Source organism: Salmo salar, chromosome ssa02 (genome assembly GCF_905237065.1).
Source record: "Salmo salar chromosome ssa02, Ssal_v3.1, whole genome shotgun sequence".
NCBI classification, from domain to species: domain Eukaryota; kingdom Metazoa; phylum Chordata; class Actinopteri; order Salmoniformes; family Salmonidae; genus Salmo; species Salmo salar.
Window position 1 is genome coordinate 31448738 of NC_059443.1, and position 19828 is coordinate 31468565.

At 41.0% G+C, this 19828-nt stretch overlaps 1 protein-coding gene across 1 annotated transcript; it reads left to right on the top strand.

Moving 5' to 3' along the window:
• The first annotated feature begins 647 nt into the window (after nucleotides 1–647).
• Nucleotides 648–19337, top strand: LOC106579923 (ectonucleoside triphosphate diphosphohydrolase 3). The gene is made up of 10 exons (XM_014160327.2): nucleotides 648–815; nucleotides 3270–3389; nucleotides 6609–6726; nucleotides 8572–8731; nucleotides 9041–9200; nucleotides 10761–10991; nucleotides 11691–11951; nucleotides 12068–12178; nucleotides 12951–13088; nucleotides 17645–19337. The coding sequence occupies exons 2-10, from the start codon at nucleotides 3273–3275 to the stop codon at nucleotides 17834–17836; spliced, it is 1488 nt and encodes a 495-aa protein (XP_014015802.1). The 5' UTR covers nucleotides 648–815; nucleotides 3270–3272; the 3' UTR covers nucleotides 17837–19337.
• The last annotated feature ends 491 nt before the right edge of the window (nucleotides 19338–19828 follow it).

Below are 19828 nucleotides of genomic sequence, written 5' to 3' on the forward strand. Positions count from 1 at the left end.
AATCTCAGTTCGTTAACTGTATAAAAGACACCTGGGAGCCAGAAATCTTTCTGATTGAGAGGGGGTCAAATACTTATAAGCCACGCCCCTACTAAGCCACACCTCCAGTCCAGGAACCCCTCAACTAACCAAAGGTGCAAATATGAACAATTGACTAGCAATGGTTCCTTGAGGAACTCCAGGGGTTCCTTGAAGATCTCCAGGGTTCCTCGGGTCACCACAAATTCTAAGAGTATACTGTACAGTATGTCAAATAGGTGGGGTTGATTCACTTACCTCACCTGTGTCGGACGGTAAAACTAAACTTGCTACAGTGCACCCGATATTGGGTCAAATTCTAACTAATGTTCCATGCGTTGTTTTCTTCACTGGGCTTTCCGTAGAACTCTGCCATGTGTTTAAACAATCAATCAATAAATGAAACAATCAATCAATACCTCACACCCAATTGCAGTCATTGTATGAGAGTGATCTACCGTAAATATTTAACTCTGGTCGTTATTGCAAAAGAGAATGTGTTCTCAGTGACTTACCTAGTTAATCTTTCAGACAACAGCCTTTATTTAACTCTATTGTCTATTTCTCCTAATATAAATTAAACAAACATCCCACCGCTTTCTTGATATTGGTCTTCTCAGATGGGAAGGGCCTCTGTTGGGTGTTGCTGGCCTGTGATTGAGGCCCCTCCTTCTTGGAGTACAAGTCTCCTGGCCTGTTAGGCTGATCAATGAGGAATGAGGAGCTGTTTTCTTCAGAACACTTACTTATGCTCTGCTGCTTCCAACTGACGAAGGAAGGTCCACACTCACTCTGAGGTAAGTTAACAGATCTACTCATTCATTGAGAAAAAGGGGGGATGTATTGTTATCTGCAGGGTAAGATGCTGTGTGAGACTACTCTGACCTTTCATATTTAAGTCTATTATTTTTCTATCCGTTTTTTGGTGTATTGCAGTTCATTTGAGTAATGCAGTGAAGGTAATGTAATAACGATCAATTAATAATAGCAATACGCTTTATTCCAATTTTGTATTGTCCTTTGAAGGAATACACCTTCAAACCATACTGTGTTAATTAAGCAAATGTTGAACTTTAAGAGATTAACGAAATGAACATGCATGTTTAACTAGGTAAATTGGCACAGAAGGACAGGTTTTGTCTTATTCCCAGCACCACAGCAAGAAACATTGTCTTGGTGTGCATGTTCTCATGGAACTCTTTAACCGTAGCAAGTCATGTGAATAAAAACATAGCTGAGATTGTGTCTTGCCTTAGGGTGGAAACTGCTCAGTAGAGACAGAGAGTAGTAAGGTGCTTGGGGCACAGTGCCAATAGGTTGGGGTAGGTCAACATCTCACCCTCAGACACTAAAGGCAACATGATACATAGAAAGCAGCGGTATAATGCATTCTCACTGTTCCCGATGAAAGATTATTGGTTAGTTAACCTGCTGAATTCGATATGCATTCTGCTTCAGTATACACATTTCTCCATGTAAGAATGTGCAGGACAGTTAATACACTGTGGTTTGTATTATTTCCATGTAAGAAGATGAAGTGAATGAAACAATAACGTGTTCTGTATCTTAATTCATTCAAATCAGTGATTATGTAAGCTCTTTCAAAGCAGGTATTTGCTTTGTGTGCTTGATTTTGTATTGACACTGTATTACCTTTTATTTACCCAGACATCAAAACTATCATAACAAACAGAAGGGGACAGATCAGACTGGGTGCTCTATTCAGTCTGGTTCCCTGAAGGGTTGCAGATTGCGCAATAGAAATGTAACGGTAATTTCAGAGACAGAAGACATATGCAGCGTTTACCGTGAATGCAGTCTCTGCTAATGTTGGAACATTGCCTTTACATTTCATTCACGCTGTAACGCTGAACAATGGTGATACGGATTGAATAGAGCCCTGGGTCTTTACAGCCTGTTTAAGAATCAGGCCAATCTTAAGTGGATGGGGGCAGTTAGCATAGATGGCATTATAAAGTCCAGGGTGGTGTGTATTCTTATCTCTATGTAAGAAGATAAAGTGACCGAAACAATAATATGTCTTCTGTATCTTAATTCATTCAAATCAGTGATTATGTAAGCTCTTTCCAAGCAGGTAGGCCTAATGCTTTGTGACCTCGATTTTGTGTATACTCCATATGGTGTTTGAGGAAGTAAAATAATATATTTGTTGTTGGCTACTTTGTAGTCATCCTTGACATAAGGATGCAGTTACACCAGTGGTTACCAAGATGGTCTGAATTAAAAGGTAAGAGGTTAGGACTGTAACCTTGTATGAAACTTCATGTCTTTCAGCAGGCAAAAACTTAAGAGTTGAGTGTTTTTGGGGGACAATATTACCACTGCACTACATTACATATCAGATTGCTATGCAATTAGAAAAGGTCTACAGCAGGGGTACTCAACTCTTACCCTACGAGTTCCGGAGCCTGGTGGTTTTCTGTTCTACCTGATAATGAATTGCAAGCACCTGGTGTAAATCAGTAGGGAACAATGACAAAATACAGTGGAACTAGTTTCGAGGTCCAGAGTTGAGTTTGAGGGGCCTACAGTATCCTTGTAAGAAAGAACAACAGCCTTGTTGTTAATTTAACATTATAAAGCATCCCTTACAAGGTGTGAAAAACATTGGATTACCTCTGAGTCTGTGAAAGGCTTCAGCTCTGGAAATAGCTCCCACAGAGTCTTTCATCTCACAAATGACAACTGTGACCAGTGTGTTTGTGACAGAAACAGTCACTTTATGGCTAAACTAGACCACTGACAGTCCTGTAGCTGATGACACAGCGCCCATGTCCCAAATGGCATCCTACTCCCTGTATAGTGCACTCATTTTGATCAGGGCCTATAGGGCTCTTGTCAAAAGTAGTGCACTATGTAGGGAATAGGGTGCCATTTGGGACACAAACAATAGGTGATGACACTGACACACAGAAGAAAGAGATACTGGTGATATAATTGCTGTATTTATCGGCAGTTGCAAGCATGTAATTACTGTGTCATAACGTTCTCAAAAAAACAAACAAAACAAAAAACAGACAGTGTATTTAGCTTATCAACCAGCTTATTATTAGAATCAGGTGTGCTAGATTATAGGGTTGGTGCCGAAACCTACAGGATGGTAGCGCTCCAGGAACAGGGTTCAGCATCCCTGCTTATTGCATTGGGGTTTGTTCAGTCTGTGTAAGGCCTGGACAACATGATAAATGTCAAACGTCAACGGCTAAAACATACTGTCCTCTGCCCTACAGGAAATGGCACGCAAGTTTTGGACATATCTAGCTTTCTTCTTTCTCCTGGCTAGTCTGGCTGCCATCATTACTATGTCCGTGATCCAGGGTCATAAGCGTGTCTTTGAGTCACGTCTGAAGGTAAAAACAACAACCACATTCCTGATCCTTCTCTGCTCAAATAGCTGTATTGACAGTGTAAAGCATTTGCTAAATGACTAAAATTTAAATGAATTACCTAGTATTTACCCAGACATCAAGACAATCATCACAAACAGAAGGTGACAGATCAGACTGGGTCTCTACAGCCTGTTTAGGAGTCAGGCCAAACTACAGTGAATGGGGGCAGTTAGCATAGATGGCATTGTAAAGACCAGGGGAGTTTGTATTCATGGCAGGTTGGTGTTGGGGAAACATTTTCTGCGAGTGGGACACACTCAAAAGGAAGGACAAAGGGACTCTTGCCTAGCTGACTTGATACAGCTTTGGGTAACAGGATTAATACATGATTTCTTATTAATCAAAAGATGATTAACATTTAATAACTCTGTGAAATAAAAACCAATCACCTTTTAGTCAGCACACCAGGTTATATAAGAGAAGGGAAAACTAACTTCAACTCTGCAGGAACTGAGACTCTGAGGTTGGTTCAAATAGTATTTGTTTTCTTTCCAAAAAATGTAGCTGTGCTTTATTTAATCTTGCTTGACGCAATGGAATGGTACTAATGGAAGTAGTCTACAAAAGTGCAAACCCTGCCCGTCTAGCACTCCAGGGCAGGCTCAAACAAACACTCAAAGATAGCAAATACTTGGCCTGTTTGAATCCAGGCCTGGGTCTGGAATGGGTATTATTGCTGCCTTTTTAAATTGTATTAAGATCCCCATTAGCCAACACCAATGGCAACAGCTAGTCTTACTGGGGCCTGACACATAACATTTAATACATTTAAAAACAATAACATGTAGTGTGGGCATGTGTTTGCAACTATCAGTACATGTCAGTACATACACACAAAAAATAAAGGGAACACTTAAACAACACAATGTAACTCCAAGTCAATCACACTTCTGTGAAATCAAACTGTCCACTTAGGAAGCAACACTGATTGACAATACATTTCACATGCTGTTGTGCAAATGGAATAGACAAAATTATAGGCAATTAGCAAGACACCCCCAATAAAGGAGTGGTTCTGCAGGTGGGGACCACAGACCACTTCTCAGTTCCTATGCTTCCTGGCTGATGTTTTGGTCACTTTTGAATGCTGGCGGTGCTTTCACTCTAGTGGTAGCATGAGACGGAGTCTACAACCCACACAAGTGGCTCAGGTAGTGCAGCTCATCTAGGATGGCACATCAATGCGAGCTGTGGCAAGAAGGTTTGCTGTGTCTGTCAGCGTAGTGTCCAGAGCATGGAGGCGCTACCAGGAGACAGGCCAGTACATCAGGAGACGTGGAAGAGGTCGTAGGAGGGCAACAACCCAGCAGCAGGACCGCTACCTCCGCCTTTGTGCAAGGAGGAGCAGGAGAAGCACTGCCAGAGCCCTGCAAAATGACCTCCAGCAGGCCACAAATGTGCATGTGTCTGCTCAAACGGTCAGAAACAGACTCCATGAGGGTGGTATGAGGGCCTGACGTCCACAGGTGGGGGTTGTGCTTACAGCCCAACACCGTGCAGGACGTTTGGCATTTGCCAGAGAACACCAAGATTGGGAAATTTGCCACTGGCGCCCTGTGCTCTTCAGAGATGAAAGCAGGTTCACACTGAGCACGTGACAGACGTGACAGAGTCTGGAGATGCCGTGGAGAACGTTCTGCTGCCTGCAACATCCTCCAGCATGACCGGTTTGGCGGTGGGTCAGTCATGGTGTGGGGTGGCATTTCTTTGGGGGGCCGCACAGCCCTCCATGTGCTCGCCAGAGGTAGCCTAACTGCCATTAGGTACCGAGATGAGATCCTCAGACCCCTTGTGAGACCATATGCTGGTGCGGTTGGCCCTGGGTTCCTCCTAATGCAAGACAATGCTAGACCTCATGTGGCTGGAGTGTGTCAGCAGTTCCTGCAAGAGGAAGGCATTGATGCTATGGACTGGCCCGCCCGTTCCCCAGACCTGAATCCAATTGAGCACATCTGGGACATCATGTCTCGCTCCATCCACCAACGCCACGTTGCACCACAGACTGTCCAGGAGTTGGCGGATGCTTTAGTCCAGGTCTGGGAGGAGATCCCTCAGGAGACCATCGCCACCTCATCAGGAGCATGCCCAGGCATTGTAGGGAGGTCATACAGGCATGTGGAGGCCACACACACTACTGAGCCTCATTTTGACTTGTTTTAAGGACATTACATCAAAGTTGGATCAGCCTGTAGTGTGGTTTTCCACTTTCATTTTGAGTGTGACTCCAAATCAAGACCTCCATGGGTTGATAAATTGGATTTCCATTGATTATTTTTGTGTGATTTTTGTTGTCAGCACATTCAACTATGTAAAGAAAAAAGTATTTAATAAGATTATTTATTTCATTCAGATCTAGGATGTGTTGTTTAAGTGTTCCCTTTATTTTTTTGAGCAGTATATTTACGTTCTGTCCCTGTTCTCAGCTTTATGGAAGTAATAATCACACCATAATGGAGTGCAATCATTATGCTTCTAGCCAATCAGGAATGTAGTGCAATAATTGTGTGATAATGATGAGGTATTTGATGGACTGTACTTTAGGGGATAGTGGTTGTTTACCATAACATACATGATTGCCTTTCATTATACAACGATTATGTGCGTGCCACTGCATCATTTCTTGATCTCTAATAGAATCCTCCTACTCTTGGACAGCAATAAAGAGTATTTTTTTCACTCCTTAGGTTCAGATCCACTATAGCTGTATCAATTGACTTTGACCTGTTTCGTTGTATGAGTGAAATAATCCTGCAGCAGGAGGATTTGATAATTCAAAAAAAGAAAAACTGATCATTTTTAACGGAAAATTGGTTTTGATAGGCTAGAGTAGGCTATAATTTAGGTGTAGCCTATGGTTGCATTTCAGATACACTTATATCATAGTAGAGACCAATATCTATCTTGTGTTATTGAGCTATGTAAAACAAAGGTTGTGTATGGCTGCATTTCAGAGACATTTTTGCACATATGAATGTCGCAGCAGTAGGACCTAAGGACATTTATTCTGTCTGGTTCTTTAGTGTTTGAGCGAGCGAGAGAGAAAGAGAACTGCGGGTTTTCAGTGAATTAATCCCAAGGCTCATCTGCAATAACAAAGTGATCAAATTAAGACAAAACATCTGTATATGAACTAGCATCTTGGATATGTAATGTGATTTTCCTGCTCTCCTCTGCATGCAGTATGGCATAGTAATCGACTCAGGCTCCTCCCGCTCTACTATGTATCTGTATCAATGGCCAGCCGAGAAGCAAAATAACACTGGAGTGGTGAGCCAGACACTTAGATGCATGGTCGCTGGTGAGTCTGCATGTTTTTTATTTTATTGGCCCAACCCTCTTCAGAGGACTAAAGAAACTTTATTTTCACAGCTATTTTGTGAAATAGAAATTTTACGTATATGCACAGTATTACAAAAACAGAAATATATGTTTGGGATAAACACATTAAATGTGGATACATAGAACTGAGACATATCCGGTGTACATGATAGTGTTTTCGGTCCTAACTATTATAGAGCATCAGCTTTTAATCCCACCCCTCAGCTACTTTCAGCCCATCCCACCTATCTCCGTACACCACCCTCTCTTGATTTCAATGTCTTACATCAATTCTGAACCTTTCCAATCGCATAGTATCCACAAATTGTAAGTTAAAGATGAATATATTTGCTGAGAGTATTATTATATTGCTGATATATTGACTTTTGCTTTCCAAATCGTCCAATGGTGCAATTTGTAGGGTTAATTTAGATGAATGTTGTGATTTTTCAGCCTCTCCTGAACCTGTGACCACAACAAGCTACATGGGGGCAGAACCAGAATAAATTATCTAATGATTATATCTCTTCTGCAGCTAAATCTGCAGAGCTGAGATGGTTGTATGCCTCATATACTGTATACTGTCTAACATTATGCTGATGGCAAGAATGCTGTATAATAATTTACATTTAAAACGGAGTCTGTATGTTCATAATGTGTCACTGTTGAGTCTGCATCGTAGTGTGATGAACCCGACACATTCTCACACAGGTCACAATCTTGTCGTCATATTTTATTTCTTGTATTTTACCCCCTTTTCTCCCCAATTTTGATCTTGTCTTATCGCTGCTACTCCCCAATGGGCTCGGGAGGCAAAGGTTGAGTCATGCATCCTCTGAAACATGACCCGCCAAACCGCGCTTCTTAACACCTGCCCGCTTAACCCGGAAGCCAGCTGCAGGAAACACTGTACAACTAATGACCAAGGTCAGCCTGCAGGCGCCCGGCCTGCCAGAGCGCGATGAGACAAGTAAAGCCCCCCCCAGCCAAACTCTCCCCTAACCTGGACGACGCTGGGCCAATTGCGCGCCGCCTTATGGGACTCCCGATCAAGGCCAGTTGTGACACAGCCTGGGATCAAACCCAGGTCTGTAGTGACACCTCTGGCACTGTGATGCAGTGCCATAGACAGCTGCGCCACTCGGGATGCCCCTGTACTCATCTTTTTTATGAAGATGCCATAATACATTACTTTTTGGAAAAGGACTTGCATGTGAAATGCACTTATCATCATACAACCTTTCAGTACTGTATGTCATACTCCTTTTATATACTATGTTGAAGGGCAATTTCGCCACTTTCCAACCTCATATTCATCATCTCCAGCACCAACAAGTGTCTTAATATGTGAAAAAAGTGTGTTTCTATGATATGTGGTTAAAAAGGTAAGAAGAAAGGTCCTAAAAGAACGCTTCTCTGTGACATCATAAGGTAGGATTAAAAGTAAAAAAAACAGCAACCTAAGTTTCTAGACCAAGGGAGGGTCTTTTCTTGCTCCCACGTCACTGCGAACCTCATAGTGTTTGAAAATAACAGTTTTTCACTTTTGATGATGTCATCGGGTAGAACTTTTTAACCTTATATTTTTTTCTACAAAACATGTACTGCTTTCACAAATGTTGAAACTGGTCTTGTGCTGGAGATAATGAAAATGAGGTTGAAAAGTGGTGGAGTTGCCCTTTAAGCACCTGGTTTAAAAGCACTAAACATTTAATCCAGTGTTGTATAGTGATGCAGACTTGCTAGCTATCTAGTGCATCATTTGCTTGTGACTTAGATAATAAGTATTGTATGACTCTGAGCTCAGTCTGATTTGATTCCCTAGGCCCTGGTATCTCGGATATGTTAGTTGACAATGCACAGGACCAACAGTCCTGGGCGTCGATCAGAGAATGTATGAACAACATCACAAAAATCGTCCCCGCAGACCAACACAATTCAACCGTCCTCTACCTTGGGGCAACTGCTGGGATGAGACTGCTACAGTGAGTTGTGGTTTTGTCTTCCTCCAGTGTGAGCGTACCTCACCAGTCTTCTAGGTATGGAGTCCTTTATAGTCTATCTGGCTGACCTATCTCTGTTGTTGCACTTCTGGGAATGGATCCATGGTAGATACAGAAGTAGAAGTGTGCATGCGCACACATGCACACACATACTGATCCCACACACAGAATACTAATAGGTTTTACACCATATTTAATCAACCTTCTATAGGCCTATTATTGATCTCTAAATTCTCATCTGGACTGTAGATAATATACAAGATCAAAACCTATCTCTCTCTTGATTACAAGTTCACAGAATGAAACAAAATCCAATGAGATCTTAAGGAACCTGCAGAACTACCTCCAATCTCTGCCGTTTAACTTCCAAAACGCCTCCATCATGTCAGGGGATGAGGAGGGGCTGTATGGCTGGATCACCGTCAACTACCTGATGGGAAACTTCCTGGAGGTACATTACCATTTTACATTAACTTCAAAACCTTTACAATAACTTTAGAATTACCTAAATAACTCTTAGGCATATGTATATGTACTGATGTGTGGGTAACTGTCAGTAATGTGTGTAAGTGTATGTAGGAACTATTTTTGGTTCTATTGTTCTTATTTAAAATGTGTGTAGTTCTGACCTTGAGCTGTTCTTGTCTATTGATGTTCTGTATTATGTCATGTTTTGTGTGGATCCCAGGAAGAGTAACTGCTGCTTCAGCAACAGCTAATGGGGATAAAAAAAATATTAAAAAATCATGGAAATTTGAACACAAAATCAATGTTTATACAGTATATATAAATGTAGGGGGTAGATCAGCTTTAATATTGCAGATAGATTGTGGTTTATATCAGTGTTATAATTATATGGAAAGTAGAAATCAAAACTGGATGGTTTTGAAGGAAAATATATTTAAAAAAATAAGAAATAAATATATGGGGGGGATTGGAAATGATGCAGACAATTATTTCCAATCCCCCACATTTTTTTCTTATTTTTTAAATATATTTTCCTTCTTAATGATTTGACCATAACCCTACCACCCCTCCCATAATTGAAGTTAACTAATGGACAACAATACTTAGGGTTCTACTTCCAGCTTATTTAAACCATATACATTTTATGGACACGGTACAGTTTACATCAGTTACCTTTTATTTTATAAATTTTTTACCCTTCAGCTACCCTCAACCCCTCTCATTTATTTCTGAAAACCATCCAGTTTTGATTTCTATTTGCCATATATTCTTTAACTGTGCTGTGATGCTTCACAAAAGTTCTGAACCTTACTATTCTCAGTTTCTACAGATTGTAAATGAAAGATGATTTAAAAAAAGAATAGTTCTATCATATTATTGATCGAATGACCGTGGCTTTTCATGTCACCCAGCAGTGCTTTTAGCAGAGTTAGCTTTAGGTAAATGTTGTGATTTTTCAGCCATTTCAGCCAAGCTACATATGTGCAGTACCAAAACAAGTGACCTAATGAATCTGTCTCTTTGCAGCAAAATCTGCAGAGCTGGGATGGTTGTATCCCCAATGCATTCTATTGGTTGCAAGGATTTTCTATAATCATTTAAATTGAAAAACTCAAAGTTTTGAATCCGGCGTTGTTTTGTATACCAGTTAATAAACCATGTGCTATGGAATCAGCACATCAAACATCTCTTCCCAACTATTTTGCACCCTGTATGGTGCAGCTGTCATTTTCTGTCCTTCAAGGGAACTGGTATATTTTTTGATTGATCAAACAAGAATTTGACCAACTTTGGTCTTCAATGCAGGGCCGACAGACAAGTTCCTTAGCTTCTACAATGCTTAAAATAAGATTGTTTTGCGGCTCTATATTGAACCTTTTTGAGGGCCATGTATGAAGCGAGCCATTGAACCCTTCAAGATTTATTCTAGCAGTGTAGGGTTTTTATCAGAATGAATTTATCACAATACAGTACAGTTCTTATCAGTGTGTTTCATAAAGATCATAATTGATTCGAAAACATCAATCTATCCTCTGGTTTGCAGAGAAACATATGGAATATGTGGGTGCGGCCTGCCGGAGGGAAGATGGTGGGTTCCATGGATCTGGGAGGGGCGTCCACCCAGATAGCGTTCACCCTCCCAGATCCCAACGCCCGGGGAACAGACATCATGCGGGTCACCCTCTATGGCTACGAATACAACATCTACACTCACAGCTTCTTGTGTTATGGGAAGAACGAGGCAGAGAAGAGAGTTCTTGCTGCTTTAGTGAAGGTACTGTGTAAAGGAAATTTGGGTTTACTTCAAATAGTATTTGTTTTCTTCCAAATACCTGATTGGTCAAGCCTGGAGTGCTAAATGGACTGGGTTTGGAGGTTTGGGACTATTGAAAGAAGTTGAAAGAAAATAAATACTATTTGAACCCAGAATCTGTTATGATCTCATCCCTCACATTCATTCCTGGCAGCATTGTCAACATGATGATGATGATGATGATGCTTTTATACTTAGCTAAGTGCTGTTTTTTGTGTAATTAATGCAACCTTCTGGCTAAGTCCACAACACCCATTAATATCTAATTACCACATCCTAAGAAATCTGTCGACACCTCATTACCTTGACACTTTACTGTCTCTCGGAGATGAGGCAAAGTGCATTATGGTATTAACCGTATTGATCTGTCCATTTCTATATGGTTTGCTTTGCAAGCTTGGTCGAAAAGTTTTGTTTTGCTAGGATGGTAGATAATGCATGCACAACTGAAGACAGCCATTTTGAGGAGACAACAATGTAAATAGTGGTCCCACTTTACTTATAGTTGTTCTTATACCTGTGTAGCCTAGTAACGCTGTAATTACTACAGTAGAAAAGAGGTTCAAGCTCAGCTATTGATCCTTTGGATTCCTTCTTCATGAATGTTAAAGTGACATACTGTAAATACTTTTACTGTACTCTCTTTGTCTCACTGATCAGAACTCTGAGAATGCTACACATGTGACCAACCCCTGCTTCAATCTTGGTTACAACATGACCGTGTCGGCTGAGTCCATCTTTGGGACTAAGTGCATAAAAACGCCTGCCAACTACGACCCCAAGCAGATGATCACCCTGAAGGGGTCATCAGACAACGGAGCCTGTAGGGATGTGGTGCAATCCATATTTGACCTGACCTGCACGAAGAACTGTTCCTTTGACGGAGTCTACCAACCATCCGTGGGACCCGGGGACTTTCTGGTACACGTATACACGCATACAGACAGACAGACATATTGTATATATAGGGCATATTTTGCAGTTATCCAATAAATATTGTGTCTGTCTGAGCTCCTAACGTGTGTTCCGTCCCTCAGGCCTATGCAGGCTTCTTCTACACTGCTCAGGCTGTTGGGCTGAAAGGCATTTCACAACTGAACCAGTGGAACTCCTCTACCTGGGAATTCTGCTCCTGGGACTGGCCCACCGTGAGTCCATGTTGTTGTTGTGGTTTTTGTTGTTGGTGGTGGTAGTGGTCACTCTGCTCCATGGACTGGACCACTGGGAGTCCTTTTACACTGGCAGCTACTGATGTAGGATCTTAATTTGAGCCAGTGTGCTACAGCAGGAAAATAATCCTGCAGCAACAGGAAATGCAAATTATTATGTGGATTATAATTAATTGTATTTTTTTGTAGGGGTTTATACTTTTTTTGTTAGGGCAAATCAAGTCTGAAATGTCAAAACTAGAATACACTACAAGTTTCTCAGCAACAAAAGAGTGATCAAATTAAGATCCTACATCTGTACAGCAATTTTCACATTTATAGCTGTGACAGAGAAAGGGAAGAGCTTGACATTAGCTAAAATAGTGGTAAGCATAGAAGTAAAATATGAGTAAATAGATGTTCTATTTAATGATGGGGGGTAAGCTTACTCCACCTGAGAAAGAGTGGCCATGCATTCCATGACTATTGGGATCTGTAGGTATATAGAAAAGTGGAAAACAGGTCAACTGTACTGTACCATCTGAGGTTCATTTATGAGGACCTTTCCTGGGTGGTGTTTTACATGGAACTACACACAGACAACAGAGACATATTTTATAAGACATGGGTGCTGTCCAACAATTATCAAGGCTATTGCAATGTATTATTAGAAATGTATCATTAGAAGAAATTATTAGAAAATTGCCTCAACACATGGAAAATGTAATGGATAGACAAATGGAATGTTGTTTTTTTTCCCCTTCTTTTTTAGCTCACGCTAAAAAAGGGCTGGATAGCTGAAAAATACAGAAAGTCCTACTGCTATTCAGCACATTACGTCCAGACATTGCTTGTAAATGGCTACAAGTTCAATAAAGACACCTGGAAACACATTGACTTCCAAAAACAGGTAAGTGTGGCAGAATACAGCCATGTACCTTGGAGGATCCAAACACATGCTTCCAAATGAAGCAAATGTTTTTATGGTCATATACTGTACTGCAAAAAGAGAAACCAATATAAATGGTGGGTATACTATCATTAACAGAGGTCAAGATCTTGACAAGGAAGCGGCTAGAATAGTTTCCTATGCCCCCAGGAAATGGAACTTGTGATGGAAGTCCAGACTGGAACTTCCAGCTGAAGTCTTTCAGTCTGTTAGACTCAAGGAAGTGTAACATGAAGTCTTTCTTTCAAAATCAAAGCACAATACAGACTGGTTACAGTAGCTTGTTTGACATTATGAAAAATGAGGGATTTGTCCCCCAAGATCCCAAGATAACGATTCTCTGTTTTTCATTCTTACAAACAAGCGAGCTACTGTCTCTCTGTCTTTTGTGTTTTGGGTGTCAGGAGAAATTGATGCCCTTTGTCCCATCATCAAAAGGGGTTGAAAGATGTCACTTCTTCAGTGAAAGGAAAGATGGATTTTAGAGTCATTTTCCCCCCGGGGGGCATAGTTTTCCTCAATTATTTATAAACGGCAAACATTCTTCTAACTTGTAATGTTCATTATTCATTGTTGTCTTTCAGCCTTTTCCAATAGACTATTGATGTTAAAAAAGAAGGCAGGTCACCAGTGATACAAGTCAGTATTCGACTTCCATCCATGTCTGATGACGTTGGGAGATGATGTGGAAACCGGCCACTAGGGGCAACAGTGAGAGCTGTTATCTTCAATTAGGTTTAGGTTTTGCTAGGGCGTTGTGGACGGGGATGGGGGATGGGCATAAGCATCTATAACTTCGAAATTTGACGTTGGATGAAGGTCTAATTCTGATGTGAGACTGTGAGAGCTTGTAGCAAAAAAGATATGATAGAGGATGCCAGAATTGGGAAAAGGGTCAGGATTTCTGAACTCCAAATCGACCACTAGCCCCTACTCTCCTGCCACTCATATAGATCAGAGAGGATTGGATAGGTGGAAATAGTAAGGAGATATTTCCACCTAGCCAATCAGAAGGTAATATGAAGATATTGACCTAATTTTTATACTGTATCCATCCAATCCTATCAGATCTAATGTAGTGCCTAGGATGTAAGGGCTAGGCGGCAATTTGGAATTTCCCAATAATCTGTTTTAAGTCTGTTCGTCGCATAAATCTTGTTCATCCCATAGGCTGGGATGATGGAGATAAGGGTTTATAGGTGTGGCAGTGAAGCATTTGAGATTTTGCAAAGATAGGATTAAGCTTCCTCAACTAAATAAACAGAGGCAATGCATTCCATGACTATTGGGATCTGTAGGTATATAAATAAGGAGAACAGGTCAGTTGTGTTGAACCATCTGGGGTTAATTTATGAGGACCTCTGTCTTTATAGGGTCGGCAGGTAGCCTAGTGGTTAGAGGAGGCAGGTAGCCTAGTGGTTAGAGGAGGCAGGTAGCCTAGTGGTTAGAGGAGGCAGGTAGCCTAGTGGTTAGAGACAGGTAGCCTAGTGGTTAGAGACAGGTAGCATAGTGGTTAGAGGAGGCAGGTAGCCTAGTGGTTAGAGCATTGGGCCAGTAACCAGCAGGTAGCCTAGTGGTTAGAGGAGGCAGGTAGCCTAGTGGTTAGAGCGTGGGCCAGTAACCGGAAAGTTGCTGGATCGAATCCCCGACCTGACAAGGTAAAAATCTGTCGTTCTGCCCCTGAGCAAGGCAGTTAACGTGCTGTTCTCTGGGCGCTGAAGACGCAAATTTTGATTAAGGCAGGCCCCTGCACCCCTCTGATTCAGAGGGGTTGGGTTAAATGCGGAAGACACATTTCAGTTGAATACATTCAGTTAGATAACTGAGTAGGTATCCCCCTTTCACTGTCTTGTCTGTCCCCTAGGGTGTAGGAGACAGTGGTATTCAAAGGTGGGATTGCCAAATTTAAAATGTTTTTAAAATTAAGAGTACTTACTATTTTATTAGACAATATACAAAGGTTTTTTTAAGAAAGATAATTTGAAAACTATGTGTTTATTGCTTCTCTTCATTTTTATAAGAGAGCTGAACATTTCATGAATTGAAGGTTATTTGTTTATGTGAAAATCAAAATGTACCGATTTTAAGGTTGTATCATTAGATTTGGGGTAGGTTGGGATCGCCATAATTTCTAACAAAAAAATGGGACACCCAGAAATTCCTCGTTCCGGTCCTTGTTTTATCATCTCTTTGTATGGGACCCAGAACTTAATCAAGAAGCTGACCAAAGAATTTAGTTTTGGGTTAACCAAGATTAGGGTGTCGGGCAGGGCAGATTAGGATTAGGGTGTAGGGCAGGGCAGACTAAACTGGGGCCCGTGGGCCAACGTTTGGTTTGACCCGCCAGAATTATTTTTTAAGCTTAGTCAGAGTTAGAAAAGTAGAATACACAAGGTGCAATTTCGAAATTTGGTAGTGCATTAGCAGTCTACAGTTCTACTAGTAATCATCACCAAATTAACGGCCGGGCACACAAGGCATGTGCCCTGGAGCCCTGACCTCTAGGGGGCCCCCATTGATTTTGTTAGTCACTCAGAAAACATATGCACATGGCATAAGTCATGGCAAAATGTGTAGAACGGCAGGAAATTCGCTTTAAAACTGCAACAACAAAAAACACCTCATGGCAAAATGTGTAGAATTGCAGGACATTACCTTTGAAACTGCAACATTTTCTCAACGTCCTATGGAAACATGAGTAGAATTGCATGAACATTGTTTTAAAACTGCCACATTTTCTCTACACCTATGGCAAATGTGTAGAATTGCAGAGAATTTACTTTAACACTGAAAAAAAAAAGAACTACCAAGAGGGGTGGGACAAAAGATTTTTGTACACGAGGTGGGTGGGCCTCCCAACCAAATGTCGATTAGGGCCCCCAAAATGGCGCTTCTGCCTGATATTTTCCTGAAGTTTCCAATACCTTTCTGATGCATTTCTGTTACTTCCTGCTGAAAATACAAATTGTTACACCTTTCCCATTTTCAAGTTATGAGCCTTATGAAACGTTTCTGTGCCACAACGGTTACATTTTTTCATTCATCTTTAATACTGGTAATAAGAATGTGTTGCTAGGTGTCAAGTTATATGGCTACAATTTAATTAATGTTTTAGTGTGATTTTATGATTGCTTACTGAAAAGTTGTTGTTTAAATACTCTAAAAAGCGATTGTTTACCTTTTATTTTTCTAAATAGATCATGTCTATTTGTTCAGCCTGCGGCCCATCACTCAGGTTAGACTTTGGCCCACGAAGCCCAAAAGTTTGATCACCCCTGGTGTAGGGGCTATGGTGTAAGGCAGGGGTCCCCAAACATTTCTGGTCCGTGATTGTCACGTCCTGACCAGTAAAAGGGGTCATTTGTAATTGTAGTTGGTCAGGGCGTGGCAGGGGGTTGTTTGTTTTGTGTGCTTTGGGGTTTTTTGGTTCTAGGGGTTTTTGGTTCTAGTTTTCTATTTCTATGTTTCTTTTTCTATGTGTGGCCAAGTATGGCTTCCAATCAGAGGCAGGTGTCTTTCGTTGTCTCTGATTGGAAGCCATACTTAGGCAGCTTGTTTTTCCTGTGTTTTTGTGGGTGGTTGTTTTCTGTATAGCCTGTGTGCCTTACGGAACTGTTTATTGTCGGTTTGTTATTTTTGTTTAAGTGTTCACTTTATTTAAATAATAATAAAAGAAGATGAGCAGTTTACCCGCTGCGTTTTGGTCCCCCTTCATCGACACCTGTGACAGTGATCCCATTTTGATATCAATAAAATGTTCGCCACCCCATCATGCAAACAAAGTGATGTAATCAACGGCCAATATTAACTTTTTAAATAGGTGCTATGACAGTTTATTACAAATCAGTCTGACAGAACTTCAATCTGAAGAAAGTATAGTTTGAAGTGGCTGAATTGCATCAGTAAGGTATTGGGAGGTTCAGAAGATCATTAGGCAATAATGTTGTATGATCTTCTGTGATCTTCTGTTTCCCCCCCACTATGATTTAGTCTTGTCCACTCTGTTCTATTGAGGCTTGTGGACATTGTAGAGGGAAACAGACACATACGTGTTCCTAAGAGTCTCATCTTTCAGTGATGGGGTCATAATATTTTGTTAAAACAGTTAAACAGTTAAAATAGCTTAAACAGTTCAAAAGATAGAGCCACATGTGTAGGCAGAAAACAGAAACCACTCTGTTTATTACAACCACATCTAGCGGCTACCGGAAGCTACTGACACAATAAATCAAGCGACCCCGGTTTAGTTTCACTGGCGACCCCATTTTCAAATCAGGAGACCCCTAGTTTGGGAAACACATGTCTGTTTTAAGCGAGTCTGTCTGTCTTCAAACTGTCTTGTCAATCCTCTACTGTGCGGTGTGCCCCCTAGGGGTCGGCAGGGGGCCGCGGGGGTAAAATGACCCAAGTGAAAAAGTCTGGGAACCCCTATTCGCAGGTGTAGGGGCTAGTGGTCAATAGTCTGTTTTAAGTGAGTGTCTGTCTCTCTCCTCAAACTGTCTCTCTGTACCCTCCAGGTACATAACACAAGTATAGGCTGGAGTCTGGGCTACATGCTACATACATCCAACATGATCCCTGCTGAGGCCAAGCTGGTGCGTCTGCCCATAGCCAACTCTGTGTTCGGTGGCCTCCTCTTCTTCTTCACCGCCCTCACCATCGTCAGTGTCATGTTCCTGATCATCAAGGCTGTGCGCGCCTGCTACTGATCCCCACTAGAGGGCAGAGTGTTCAAATTACAGTTACACCTAGGGTTGCAAAATTACAGTAACTTTCCCAAAATGTGTTTTTTCCAGAAATCCGGGTTGGAAGATTCCTGGAATCAGGAGGGAATGAGCAGGAAATCTGGGAATCCTTCAACTAGGATTCCTAGAAAACCTTGGAATTTTGGGAAAGTTACAGCAGTTTTTCATCCCTAGTTACACCTGATGGAGGAAAGTGCTTCTGGTCCCACCCAGACACAGTTACAGCAGGCAACAATAGAACATGGACAGGTGGAAGGTATTATCACCAGATATTATCATCCTCAGATAAAGAGATTTAACAGGATCTTAAAGCCCACATGCAGTCTTATTCATTTTATTTTTAAAATCATCACTATATGTCTAATAAATCACCGTGTGTGTTTATTTCATGAAAATAACTCCAAATATATTTGCTATTATTTATTTTCTTGAGCCTCCTTTTGCCATTGAAATGCTCAGTCTGATCGTATGGGTGTGTTGATACAAACGAAATTATATTTACATACACAGCCCTGATTGGCAGATAGGATCGTCTAGAATTTAGACTAGAGCCCACCCCGCTTACCCCTTCAAAGTAGGGTGAAACATATGCAAATAAAAGTTGACTGGTCATTGGGCAAAATAATCAGATTGTGATGTCATACTGTGGGCCAAAAACTCCCTCCCACCTAACAGTGTTGTTTTGACCTCATAGTGAAGACATATAATTTAAAAAAAAGAGGGAAATCACGTTTTGACTGCACTGCCCCTCTAAGCACTTACAAATGCATAACATATTGTACAAATTGGAATTCGTAACATATCATATGCATTGCAGGGGAATAAAAAAAAAACATTTTGCAAGAGGTATCATATCATACAAAATGGATACAATTGTACACAATTGTGCAACATTTTCGGGGTATTTCGGGGTACTTTCAAAACTACTGGCTGAAATTATACAAAACATAATGATGTATCTTAAGCTGTTTAAAGGATCTCCATTCCATGTGTTTGTTTGAGTGTTTTCAGTGAGAAGATACACTTGAGGGTCAGTAATGCATTATAAGATCTTGTTCGCTGCTTTAGGCTCATCCCAAACAGACGAATGAGACAATTCTAAGAGATTCAGTGACTTCAAATGCTCAATTGGTCTTTAAAGTATGGTAAAAGAGAAGTGTTAATTGCATAATGAACTGCTGAGCAAAAATGATCGCCGTTTGCGCTAAGTCATCAGCTATACAGTACTGTAGATCAGGAGGTTGAATGAAGATTGAAGGTAGCATGGTAAACACCTGAAATGACTAAAATCTCTTTATTACATATTTTGCTGGATGGCATGGCATTATCGGTTATCTACCTCCGAGATCTTGCATCTTTCTCGTCTGATGTACTATATCAGCAAATCCTTGTCATGCAGTCATTTTGTGTTGGTTGAATGTTCCATATTAACAATAAACTGAACATTACCCATGATGTTATCATCTCCAGACTCCAGCTAGTTATATCTGTTTCCTCCCTCTTCTTTACTTTACCTAGCCTACTTCCCCCTGTAGACTTTATGCATGTGTTCTGATTCTCCACACTTGTGTGCACTTGTACTTTCCCCTTCAGAAGGGCAGAGATTTGGGATGCATTTTCCTTTTTAATCCGTTTTTGACTGTAATTCAATGTGCCCTAGGTCAGTAGCTACAGTACCAGAAGGGGGCAGTCCTTGACCATAAAGATTTACCTAGTGAGCCAAGAATTGACATCCATTGTCCATTGTCTTTTAATCCGTTCATGGTAGAAAAGCACCTCATCTTCAGAGAAATCAAACACTTTTTTCTTAATCTCTGAAGAGGATAGAACCCTATGGGCCAGTTTCCCAGACACAAATAAAGCCTAGTGCTAGACTAAAAATCCCTTTCAATGGAGATTAGGTTGAGCATGTTTTTTTAGTCCAAGACTAGGCCTAATATTTGTTCCAAAAAATAG